Source organism: Castor canadensis, chromosome 1 (assembly GCF_047511655.1).
Source record: "Castor canadensis chromosome 1, mCasCan1.hap1v2, whole genome shotgun sequence".
NCBI lineage: Eukaryota > Metazoa > Chordata > Mammalia > Rodentia > Castoridae > Castor > Castor canadensis.
The window spans coordinates 204,442,442-204,455,368 of record NC_133386.1 but is presented as its reverse complement, the minus strand read 5'-3'; the positions used below and the strand labels follow the sequence as shown (position 1 = coordinate 204,455,368).

The 12,927-nt window shown below is 51.0% G+C and overlaps 1 protein-coding gene across 1 annotated transcript; it reads left to right on the top strand.

Moving 5' to 3' along the window:
• The first annotated feature begins 1,362 nt into the window (after nt 1–1,362).
• Nucleotides 1,363–10,829, top strand: C1H11orf24 (chromosome 1 C11orf24 homolog). Its single transcript, XM_020172465.2, has 4 exons — nt 1,363–1,499; nt 4,287–4,487; nt 8,257–8,431; nt 9,509–10,829. The coding sequence occupies exons 3-4, from the start codon at nt 8,323–8,325 to the stop codon at nt 10,516–10,518; spliced, it is 1,119 nt and encodes a 372-aa protein (XP_020028054.2). The 5' UTR covers nt 1,363–1,499; nt 4,287–4,487; nt 8,257–8,322; the 3' UTR covers nt 10,519–10,829.
• The last annotated feature ends 2,098 nt before the right edge of the window (nt 10,830–12,927 follow it).

The following is a 12,927-nucleotide window of genomic DNA, read 5'->3' as shown; positions in this document are numbered from 1 at the left end:
AGGGCAGAAATCCTCTTCTAGGCCTTACAATTTTTTCTCACTTTGCATAAGTTGGTACACAGACATCATGCCCAGAAAAGATTCCACCAAACGTGATGATTTTCCAGAGTCTAATAATTATTTTACAAGCTTTGAGAAATACACAATGGGCCAGGTTGCCTGTTGATGTAGACATTTCAGTGGACTTACAAAATTTGTGACCATCCTGGTCTGTGTCAATTTGTGTTTGCAACAGATGAATTTACCTCCATCCTGCTTATCTTTCCCCAAGAATGCTCCTGTTGGTTATAAAAGCTAGTTTAACCTCTGTGGAGCAGTTGCCGAGGCTCTAAACCGAGCCCGTATTTTCCAGATTTGCAAACCTATTCTACACCAAAATAAAACCGTCTTTGTCTTTATTTTAGCTTTATTTATGATTTCTTGATGTACAGGTGCATCTAGCTATTTATCGAGCTATTTCTACTGTAGTCTGAAATCCTCTGAAACCCATGTTCTAGTAACACTCTAGACTGGGGATCAGTGGACATTTCCTTCCTGTCAAGGGCCAGGGATAAATATTTTTTCGGCTTTGCAAGCCATAGCGTTTCTGCAGCAACTACTCAACTCTGCCCTTTGATTAAAAGAGCAGTCACAGCAGTACTTAACAAAGCAGCATAACTTGTGTTCCAATAAAACTTTACTTACAAAGGTGGATGGAGGGGCCTGGTGGTGACCCAGGCCTGCAATCCAGCACTCAGGGGGCTGAGGCAGAAAGACTGAGAATTTGAGGCCAGCCCGCGCTAAATAGGAAGGACAGTCGTCCCCCCCACCCCCAGAGAGAAGGAAGGCTGTCCTCATCTTTGTAATTTCAGTCCTAGAAGTAACAAGCGTCCCTGTTTTGCTAAAGAGAGAAACGAAAACAGTCACAGACGTTGAGCTTCGAAGAGGGCTAAATGGACCTACGTACTACTGGCCGTGTATCTTCACCGGCGAAGTGGACATGGATGTGGCACTTCTCACGCAGGAACCAAACTAGTTGGGAAATTAAAGCAAACGCAAAGCCAAAGGAACCTGTCTTCACATGCCCTCCGTCAACTGGCCTGGGTCTTCGAAAACCACACTTTTGCCGGCTGAATTCCACACACCGCCGCAGAGCTCGAACCGCAGGACCCGGGTACCCACAGGCTGCACGCCCGGGAACGCCCACTTCCGCCAGAGACCTGCCGAAAATAGCTTCTTCCGGTCGCATGCCCATCGAAGGGCGGGGCCTGAGTGTAGCCACGCCCCTCGCTCTTGCTCCTCGTCCGGCTGCGCCAAACAGCGCCACGGCCACTCCCAGCTCAGCGCCAAGGCACGCCCCGTAGTGACGTCACTTCCGGGGAGGTCCGGGGCGGGATTGGAGCCGAGGCAGCTGCCCTGAGCTGTCTTGGCTCTGCGGCCGGCCACGTCCCCGTGCGTGGCTGAGGGCGCTTCCCTGCTGTCCGAGGGCCGCCGGGCCGCCGCGGGCCTGCCGCGCTCGGGTAAGGGGCTCGCCTTGCCGTGCAGGGAGCAGTTATTAGGGCTCCTCGAACCGGTTTGGGACTGAGAGAGGGTTTGGGACATCCAGAGGAGGATGAATGTGGGCTCGAGAAGCTGGAGGAGGGGGACACCGTGCAAAATGATGAAGAGTGGAGGTGAGGAATAGGAGGAGGGAGGGAAGAAGGTTCGGACCGAGACCCTGGAGGAGCATGGATGGGACTCAAGAGGCAAGAGGAATGCGGAGGGCTGAAGTTCTGGGATTGCAGACTGGAGAGGAGAGAGAGGCCAGCTTCCAGTTTGGAAGCTGTGTTGTGGGACGGTGCAGGGATTGAAAGGACTTCCTGGGCCCCAGGAAGTGTTGATCTCAGGAAGACTTGACCCTTTGGGTGACCCAGGCCTACTTTCTAGCTCCTCTGTAACCTGGGAGTGGGTTGTGGGTTTCCATGAGATTTTCCAGGCTGTCCCTCTGCTACCTGCCTACCTCCCCCAAGTGGCTGCCTAGCGTGTGCGCTTAACTGTTAGGCTGCTACCAGGAATCAACGTCGACATGGTTTGTTTGCCTCAAGAAAGAAACCACTTGCAATTATTTTACCTCCAAGGAGGTAAAATGTCTCTAAAATGTTAATGAAATCAGCAAGAATAGGATTTATAATACAAATTTTCCATGCATCCACTAGACCTACCTAATGGACAGAGGAATGTCAACTCTACCAGCATGGACAGCAAAAGCTAGACCTTAGCATTCATCATTGATACCAAATCTTACAGAAACCTGGAAGCAAGCAGTATTATTAAAGATGATATCCAATGTTCCAGGCTCCCATCTGCCACATGGACACATTCTTTAGACCACAGGGCAATGTCTATGTATACAAAGCTATAAGTCTGTGTTCCTTGGGCTTCTACCAAAGTTCAGCCAGGTGACGCAGTCAGGATTGGGTGTCTGCAGTTTGCTCTGCAGTTTGCTCTGCAGTTGGCTTTCCCAGTCTCTCTGCTCCTTGCTATGTACGTAGAGCTTCCCTAGCCTGGAGGAGGGCGGGGGTCATGTTCCTGCTGATAAGTAAGTACTAATAGCACGATAGAATGTTGAGATAACTTTCTATTTCCAAGCCTGAGGATTAACTAGTTTGGAGCCCAATTTAATGTAACTTACATATAATATCATAAACAGTTTATAGAAGAGTTAAAAACTCAAGGCAAGGCTGAGAATATAAGAAGTCCGAGACAAGAAGGGTTGGGAACCATTTTGTGGTCATGGACCAGAAAAGGATAGGGAAGTTGACACTCAGGTGCACATCTGGGGGTGCCTTTCTCATGAGTTGTCATCTGATTCACAGAGGTGCCCTGCTGCACCTTCCTTGCAGATCCTGCAGGGAACTGATCCCTGAAGAGGGGGATCTCAGCACCAACCTAACCTCCCACCTTTCTGTCTATCCTGTTCCCTGATTTAATACTTAATCTTTGTCCAGGTAATAATGAGAATACAGAGGACCAGACTCATTTAGGGCTTGCCAGGGAAACTATTATTTTAAACCATGTTAGTGTTTTGTCCATTATGAGTCAACTTGTGAAGATTATTGTGGATTCCCACACATGATCTTGACATTGAGAATATTCTACTGCAAAGTAGAGGCAGGACCATTCCAGAAAGATGAAGTCATGGTACAACGAGGGCCTGTTCTTGACTCTCCACAGTGGCCAAGTCCTGCTTCTGTGGGAGTGAATAAGCAGGGGTGGTACCCAGTATGTTTTCTTGGAAGCTTGTGGAGTTTTCAGAAGCAGCCTCGGGATGCTTTGCATGTGTGTGTGCTCACCTTTGTGTGTGTGATTTCCCACAGGCATGTGTGTGAATACACGTGTACCCGTGTGACTGCACATGTGGCAGTAGGTGTGCACATTTACACATTTATCTGGGGTAGCAGGCTCACGGTGGTTCCCTAGACATCATTACCTACTGATATCTGCCTTCTGGAAGGAGGGAAGCTGTTTCTATCCTGTCCCGAGTTTATGTTAAACATTCATCAGTGGCAAATCATCTGTGCTGTTTAATGTCTTTACATTACCACTGTACTCCTAGATTCCTCTCAAATTTCAGTTGCCTGTTAGAAAAATGTGTTTCCTAAAATGAAAGTCATGTAGCCTCTCAAAATTATTAAAATCTGGCTGGCAGACTGGATCAAGTGATAGAGCGCCTGCCTAGAAAGCATGAGGCCTGAGTTCAAACTCCAGTGCCTCCACAAAAGCAAAAAAATGTTAAAACCTACATGTAGCACTATATCAAGCAGGATTAAGATATTAATTAGAAAATGAAAATCACAGGGAAACCCATCCCCCGGGATGATCTTTATTGACATTTTAGTGTACACTTTTCCAGACCCTTAAATATGTCCATTTGAACAAAAGTGGGATCATGGTATGCGTGCTGTTGCAGAGCCTGCTTGTGTCACATAATGACACATGCTATGCATCTTCCTGTGACAATAACAAATGTATCTGACAACTGCCATAGTGTTTTATGTACAAAGGGCACTAGGCTTTACAGAATGATTCCAGATTTTTGGTATTGTAAATAGTGCCTTGGTGAGTGTCTTTGTAGATTTCCATCTTTGGACATCTATCCAGTTGCTTCTTTAAGAGAAATTCCTGTGTAGAAGTTGCTACATCAGAAGTTTGGACATTGAAAGCTTTGATACACATTGTCATTTTGCCAGCACAGTGCACATTCGATGCTGCCCTTCCCTGCAGCCTCCTCACTGGATCTTTCCCGTGCGCTCTCTTTCAAACCCTAGATGCATCTGTTACCACAGTGGAGCATCTGCCTCCATCCCACATGTGCCACAAAGCATGCCATGGCCTGCGAGTGCCCCACCAAGTTGCTCTCTCCTCCTGCAAAGCCAGACCCCACCTGGCAAGCACACAGTGCCAAGCTCACAGCTCCCCGAAGAGGACGATGGCCCAGCCTGCAAGCACACACTGAGCAGCTGCCTCTGGTGAGTGTCCCAAGTTTTGTAGGGTGGGTATGCCTGCTTGGGGACTGGACAGGGAGCCTAGAAAGGGTCCCAAGGAATTTGCAGGGTCAGCAGAGGGAAAAAAGAAAGCCAAGCCTTCAGTAACCAAGTAGGGGGAGTGCCTTCTGAGTAAGCCAGAATGGTGGTTCGTGGGAAGGGATGGACGTAGGGGATGGGGATTGTGTAAGCTTCCATGGCCCTCTTCTGCTTCGTGACACAAGTGCAAGTTGCTGCAGGAGGTTTTCTCTTGGTTTCATATCCTTATACCTTATTTATTTTGAGGGGGAGGGTGGGCAGTACTGGGGTTTCGACTTAAGGCCTCATGCTTGCTAGGCAGGTGCTCTACCCCCTTGAGCCACTCCGCCAGCCCTTTTTTTGTAATGGGTATTTTCAAGATAGGGTCTTGTGAACTATTTGCCAGGGATGGCTTTGAACTGTAATTCTCCTGATCTCTGCCTCCTGAGTAGCTAGGATACAGGCGTGAGCCACTGGCGCCCAGCTGCAAATCTTGAGTCAGAAATACCAAGTCAGTTCCTTCCTGCTTTAGCTGCAGCAGCAGCCCTGAAGTTGGCTGTTGTGTTAGAGCAGCGGTTGGCTGGGCCAAATCCCATGGGCTGCCTGTTTGTGTAAATAAAGTTTTATTGGGACACAGCCATTCCCATCCATTTATTCCCATCCATGGCTGCCTTAGCACTACAATGGCAGGATTGAGTAGTTCAGGTTCAGATTGCATGGCCCACAACCTCTGCAATATTTGCTATCTGACTCTTTACACCTAGCCTCAAGATTTTTGATGAAGGGGCAGCAAAAGGCCCTAAGGCCTAGGGTACCTCCAGGGGGCAAAGACCCTTCTTACCTATTAGGAGCCCCTGTCACATCATCCCGCCTTGAACTTACCAGCAGACTTCTGAGCACTCTGAGCCCAGTGGCAGTGACATTTTAAGTGAATCAGTAAATGTGAGTGGCCAGAGAGAGCCATCTAAATGCACGTATTTGCCGAGAGCCCAGCTGCAGTGCCTCTGCTAACTACTGATTGTGAGTTCTTTGTGCTCAAGCCTTCCAGTCTCAGTTCTTTCCTGTCACGATGCTGCTGTGTCTCTTCGCCGCATCCCATCCCCATTTCCCTCTGTCAGAACAAAGAATACTTTTTGCTCCCTAGAAAGCAAATGCAGGTCTGTGATTTGTAAGGCTGTGTAACTTTTTCTAAACCTGTGAGACATCAGGAGCTGTCCATTTTGGAGTAAGAGTGCAATTTAAAGCCAAAGATAGTTACTGACTTGGGGAAGGAGGAAAGCCTCGGGGAGTGATCCCGCTTCCCAGAGGAGGATGTCTTCCAGTCATGACATCAGTCCCATGGACTATAAGTGGCAGAAAGCCACTTCAGACATTCCTTTATACTGTGTGTGGGATGCCTGTGTGTCACTCCCAGCACCACCAGAAGTGCTTCTGTGAGTGGAGTGATGGCTGAGCCAGGTACCATGTGGGTGCTTGCCTATGTGACCCCGTATCGCCCTCACACACCTCAGTGAGGCTCAGAGCAGTTTCATAACTTGTCCAGGTCACTGTGTTAGTAAGCAGGGGCAGGGATTGAACCTTTGGCTGTGACCTGAACTGCTTGTCCCCCAGCTCCCTGCAGGGTCCCTGGTGCCTTTTGTGGTATCTTCTTCAGAGGAGCATTAGTGATCCCTGAAGGAATTAAGAGACTGCTCATGGAGGCACACGGAGAGTGGTCCCTTAGTCCCCAGTGATGGTGACGAGTGGGTCACTGACCCAACCCCCCCCAGCCCTAATTCAGCTGTGGCTGTGAGGCTTATGGTCTCATTGCTGTGGACTGCCAAGTGCTGGCTTCCTCATGACTATTTCCTTTTCGTTACTGTTATTTGGGGGAGGGTACTGGGAGTTCAACTCTGCTTGCTAGGCAGGTGCTCTACTTGAGCCACTCCACCAGCCCATGTTGTGGTTATTTTAATTAAACAAACAAGTCAAACCAGCCAGGTTTGAGAGAGCTACTTGAGAGGCTGAGATAGGGAGGATTGCAGTTCCTAGCCAGCCCAAGCCAAAAAAGTTTGTGAGACCTCATCTCACCCAATAGCTGGGCACAGTGGGATGTGCCCATCATCCCAATGACAGTGGGAAGTATAAAATGGGAGGGTCATGTTTCAGGCCAGCCTTGGTAAAAAGTGAAACTTTATCTCCAAAATAATCAGAGCAAAAAGGGCTAGGGAGTAGTTCAAGTGGTAGAGTGCCTGCCTAGTAAGAACAAAGCCCTGAGTTCAAACCCCAGTACTACCAAAAAAAAAAAACAAGCCAAACCAAATGAACACAGTTCTTCTAAAGATGCCCAAGGGCTCCCTCTCACCTCCTTGCAGTGTCAGAAGGGAGGAGGGACTTTCCTTAATGGCCTATGGGAGGGGAGCGTCAACCAGGACCATGCTGTCTCCCAAGTGGAAAATCCACTCATTCCTGCACAGCTCCTGTGGGTACAGGAGGCAGGTGGAAATAGGTGAGGCACAGGTGGGCAGGAGAGGGTTCTCTGAGGATGCTGCTGATGGGCAGCTGCTCCCAGACGGGGGAACCCAGCAAGCTCAGTGCTGCCTGATCTGTAGGACTTGCAGGTATTTTACATGCTTGGTGTGTGGGGGTCCTGTCTCCCTGCTTGAAATCCAGACCACCGTAGGGGTCAACAGCCTCCCTCTGATCCAATGTCCATCTCACTGTTCTTTCCAGACCACTGACCCTGCTGTTGTATCAGCTGTTCCCTCACCCTTACCTCCCCACCAGCTGGATCTTCAGCTAGTTTTCGGAAACCTTCCTTGGCATGCCCACTGCCATAGCCACCGCTGCCATTGTCCTCTAACCCCCTGTGACACCCTGCCCTCTGTCAGTCCTACCCAAGGCACCCTCTGAGCCTTCACCCAAAGGACCAGCCCAGCTCACCCTTTCCTTCCTTCCTGTCTCACAATACAGGTCACACCCCTGCTGGACATTTGTGCTAGCTTGCAATAACTTCCTTTCCTTTCTGGACTGTGCCCCACCCCCACCCAGAGGAAGCACCACGTTTTTCATCTTTTTTGTCCTAAGTATAGTGCCTGGTACAGGAGTAGACCTACTCAGTAAATATTGGATGGATGGGTGAATGGATGAATGATTGGATAGAATAGTGGATGGATAATTGGGTTGAATAGTAGATGGCTGGGAGGGTGAGTGGATGGATGGATGGATAGTTGAGTAGGTGGATGAATAAATGAATGGATGGTTGTGTGGAATAGTGGATGGGAGGATGGATGGATGAATGGATGGGAGGATTGATGGCTAAGTGGTGTCACCTATATGAAGGGTATAGTCGGCTGCCCAGGGTACACACATTAGGTCTGTAGACCATGAAAGAAGTCAAGGAGGAAGACTTGGCCAGTTTTGGGGATGAGAAAGTTTTAGTTCCATCAACGTGCCCATGTCTTGGCCCACTCTCCTTCCTTCTCTAACTCTGGCCTCTGGGATGGGACTTGCAGAGGTTAAGACTTGGAATGAAAACAGGTCAAGTGCTTTAGCCAATGGAAGGCCAGGCATGGGACAGATCCTTATTACCACTGAGCTCTTCCTGGGCACCAGGCCATGATCTAAGCACTTAGCTCAGTTTGGACCTTGGGCCCCACTGGCGCCTCCACAGTGGTGCAGTTGAGCCCTCTCCCTCAGGTGAGGCAGCATGTAGCTCACCAGATGCCCTCTGACCAGTGTGCTTCCTTGTCCCCAGATCCCTCCGCCAAGCAGAAGGGAGCCTTTGACAGTCTGAGGGGCTGGCAGGCTGGGAGCCTCAGGCATGGCCCAGCCTTGCCCCCAGCTCACCTGCAAGATGTGGACAGCCCTCGTGTTGGTTTCGATTTCCTCCTTGTTCTTATCTGGAAGTTTAGTGGCATCCCGTGAGCCATGTAAGTAAGAAAATTGTGTGACTGCCACATGGGCCCACGGTGGCCCTCAAACCCTGCAGTCTGCAAGGGAGGAGTCTGTAAACCCGGACCTCTCCTACTGCAGGGCTGTCAGACAGCTTCTTGGGGGCCAGGTGGGTGGGGAACCCTGAAAGGTTTTCTTGCTTGGCCTCGAAGTGGGAGAAGTGGGGAGAAGAGGAGGTGCAGTGGCTTCCTTAAGTCTCATTTTCATCGAGGAGTTTGCATTTTTGCACACCCAGTGTTTAGTGCACCCCTCCTCTGAGCACTGCTCATTCCCAAGAAGTCCTGCAGCAAGGCCTCCCAGAGCAGAGAGCTCTGTCAGGACGTGAGTGCAACATCTGTGCAGCCGTCCATATGCTTCCACTTCGTAAAGCCAGGCAGCGGCTTTGTGGTACTAGGGATTGAACTTAGTACTTCGCTCTTGGTAGGCAAGCGCTTTACCATTTGAGCCACACCCCCAGGCCTTTTGCATTTTTTTTAGTTTATTTTTCAAATAGGGTCTCACACTAACTTTGTCCTGGCTGGCCGCAAACCACAATCTTCCTGTTTCAGCTCCTAAGTAGATGGGATTCAGATATGTGATACCATGTTTGGTCATTATTTTTGTTTTAATGGCAAATTATACCTGTAGTATGAGACTTTCTGTTATTTGGGAAGCGGATCAAATATTGACACTCTTAAGCCTCCCATGGGCTGGGGCTCAAAAGGGCAAAAAGAGTTGTAAAGTCAGGGTGCCAGGGGCTTCTCCTGTGGCCACAGCCAGCTGTTAGTGGGAAGAAGAGGAAAGGCAGTGTTTGTCCATTGCCTCCCTGGACTTGGGCACTGGGCAGAGAAGAGGGCGCCACAAAGCCAGCGCCAGGGGCCAGCAGTTGGGCGACTTGCTAAGCAATCCACCTGCATGTGTTTGAGGCGCACTCTCTCCTTTTTTCTTGTTAGTCCCTAACAAGATGTGGAATAAATTAGTCAAGAAAAGGTCATCTGGAATTGTAGTTCCACTGGTTGCTAATAAGCCTGGGAAAACAACCATGGTGACACCTCCTCCCATTACTTCTACCACAGGGACTTTGGCAGCCATCTTCAACTCTACTGAAGTCAAAATGGAGACAACGAACAGGACAAATGTGAGCGCTCCATCAACCACGAGACACACAGCTGATGGTGTGACTTCCTCAGCTCCTGCACCACCCACACCACCTTTCCCCACGTCACCTGTCCCCACGTCTTCCTGGCAGACCCAGTCCATGAGTACTCTTGGGCTTCCATTCCTCAGCACATCTCATGCACAAGTGCCGAGTACAAACGCCAGCATGTCGCCAAGAACAGCAACAGCGGCAACAGGGGCCACACGTTCAGTGACTGCCACAAATACAAGCAGTGTCACAAGCACTCTCGGTCCTGCCGTGTCCACGGCCATTACCTCTACTGCAAGCCCCACTCCGCACACGGGTCTCCAAGCACAAAGTCCCGCTATCCCGGTGTCAACAAACCAGCCAGTGCTTAACACAGCAAGTAGATCCACACCCAGCCCCTCAAATACCACCCTAGAGTCCACCACCACCCCCTCTGTGGCCTCAGTGTCCTCAGCGGTGGTGACCACCACCCAGGCACAAACCAAGGAACCAGCTGCCAGCACAGCATCAGCACCTCACACCAGCCCAGCCCCTGAGGCAGAGGCCACATCTCCCACGACACAGCCAAGTCCTGTGTCATCTACCCAGGTGACTGGGAGGCCAGTCACGCCTCAGACACCAGAGCAGATGGAGACCAAAGCCACACCTGGCACTGCCTCCACTGGGCCAACGCATTTGAGCTCAGGGGACCCTAAGACACCAGCCACAGACTCGTGCCAGCTTAGTACCCAAGGCCCATACCTGGTGGTCACCACCAAGCCCCTGACCCCACCCTTGGTGAACAAAACATTCCTCCTGGCGGTGCTCGTTCTCGGAGTGACCCTCTTCATCACAGTCTTGGTGTTGTTTGGCCTCCAAGCCTATGAGAGCTACAAGAAGAAGGACTACACGCAGGTAGACTATCTGATCAATGGCATGTATGCAGACTCAGAGCTGTGAAGCCCATGCAGCCTCTTCCTCGGCCTTCCCCTCCACCGCTGAGGACGAGCCAAGTGCTTCCGGATCCTTCGGTGCCGTTCCTGAGGTCTGCTGGATGCTTAGATGCATTCATTCGCCGCCAGGTTAATCCCACGGTCACGAAAGAGCTGCTGCTTTTTTCATATTTATTTTTGTAAATGATCATGCGCATAGGAGCAGCCGGTGGTTCTGCCAAGGGGTGCGGTGCTGTGGGGTGGGCTGTGCAGGGCCCCTGGCCCACTTGGCCCCTGGTGTTGGATCCTGACCAGAATTAAAGCAATGGCCGCTCTGCATTCAGTGCATTTGTGATGGGGTGTCCTGCCCCCCTGCCCCGGCCCTCACGGCGGAGCCTTGTTGGACGCCTGATGGGGTTTAACATGACTGGAGACCCTGGAGGTGTGCTGTGTCTGAACTATTTTCTTGGGCTTCCTGTGATGTCCAAAGCACCCAGGGGCTTGGCAGGAAGCTAGAGCCAGGGTCTGTGGACCTCCTTCCTGCTGGCATCTGGCTCCTTGGCCTGTCAGTGTGGGCTTCTTGGAGCCTGGTTTGGGAGTGGAAGGGCTAATCAGTCCACATAGCCCAGGGACCCGCTCTGGCTGGAATCATCCTGCACAGCCACTGAGGTGGGATGATTGCTATCAGGACTAGAGAGGCAGAGTCTCTTGCCCCAGGTCACCCTGCAGGACAGTTCTGGTTCCAGGCCCCAGTCCTTAACAGCATCCAGAGGCAGCACTTGCTATGTTCCTATCACAAGCCAGCCACCATCCTTATTGGGGTGCACAAAACCCAACAGATCCCCATTTTAAAGACAGGACCACTGATCACAGAAGTTAGTCACCTAACTTGTTTTAATCTTTTTGTGATGCTCGAGCTGGAACTCTGCCTCAAGCACACTAGGAAGCACTGACCCAGCCCTGACCCATGGTTTTAGAGGCCTAGCTCTTTCCACCTGCCCAGGCAAGCTTGGCTTTTGGCATTTCTCTGCCCATTTGACTAAGTGGTGGGAGCCACACATGGGCCCAGGGTTTCTCCACAGCTGTGTCCCAGGCCATGTCTGCAACTGCTAACTGACCTAGGGCCAGTTGTGGAATGTTCTGGAACTCAGCTTCACCTGGGAAGTGGAGAGAGACACCATCTACATGGGGCTGGCTCAGCACCAGGGGGTTCTGGGGTGGGGGGACACCTGGCCAGGGACACCTTTGGGCCTCCATTGCCCCTCACAGATACCACCCTGGGAAGGGACTGGGTGTCCAGCTTCCCATCTGAGATCTGCCTTGTCCAAAAGGGATTTCAGGTGGTCCAGGGAAAGACAGTAAACTCCTGAACTGATGGAAATTACTGAAAAGTCAGGGGTGGAGAAATATAGGGAGTGGGGAAAAGGGATGGAACTCCCCAGCGGCTCTCCCCTCCTGCTTCTAACTCACCCCCTCCATGTTTGCTGAGGCCTTCTCACTGTGCAGTCCCACCTGCCCATTGTCCCTTTCCCCTTCTAGTAATAGCTAGGCCTCCCCCCGCCCAGCAGACTCACCACCACCTGAACCTTGTTTAATCACAGTTGTTCACTCCAGCCATGACTGGTTCCAGCTCCAGCCTTGTCTTCTTCACTGTCCTGAGGGAGACCACCTCACAGAATTGTCCTTGAGTCTAAGCTGCCTAGAACACAGTTCTGCCCCTGTGAGTAGTAAATCAGGGCTTTCAAAGAGGGCCTTTGGTCAGGAATCACCCCAGTGGCTTTAAGAGGTCTCCATCATGGCTGGTGGCATATCACCTAAGGGAGCCATGATTTAGAGGGTGTTCTCAAAGACTGAACACCTTATTCTCTTCTGGGGAGGCAGGAACAGGAGCAGCCACAGGGCTGGCCTTCCTGGCTTGTGACCAGGGGCCTCTGCCTGATGTGCCTATCTCTAAGGAAGAAGAAGGATGGGAGGGAGGGAAGAATGGAGGAAGGGAAGGGAAGGAAAAGGAATAAAACCTGTCTTCCTGTCCCAAATTCCTCCATCCCCTAAGAGAACTGGTCACACTCTGCTTCCCCCCTCCTTGGGTATTCTTTCCAGCCATCCACTGACTCAAATTCATGACATCCAAGGCTGAGCCCAGCATCAGCACCCAGGAGCATGTTCAGCCCTATGAGGCCTGTACCTGTACCTAGTGCCATCACGGCTCACATGAGTTGAGACCTGTGCCTGACCCTTGAGTCCAGCCTGCCATCACAAATATCCTATTGCCTTGGGCCCACCACCAGCTGCCTGCCCAAGGCCTGTCTTTTCCACCTCTACCCTCAAAGCAAACCTGACCACACCTGTCCCTGCCCAAAGCCCTAACCTAGAGAAAGACCAGGCTTCTCCACCCTCTGGTGGTCCCTGGCCAAGCAGAGTGTGAAGAAAGAGCAAA

What these genes read in the sequence shown, in the direction of transcription:
- C1H11orf24 (XM_020172465.2), top strand. Translation starts at nt 8,323, where the DNA reads ATGGCCCAGCCTTGCCCCCAGCTCACCTGCAAGATGTGGACAGCCCTC. An exon ending in AGTGGCATCCCGTGAGCCAT is followed by an intron (nt 8,432 to 9,508) that starts GTAAGTAAGAAA and finishes CTTCTACCACAG; the next exon opens with GGACTTTGGCAGCCATCTTC.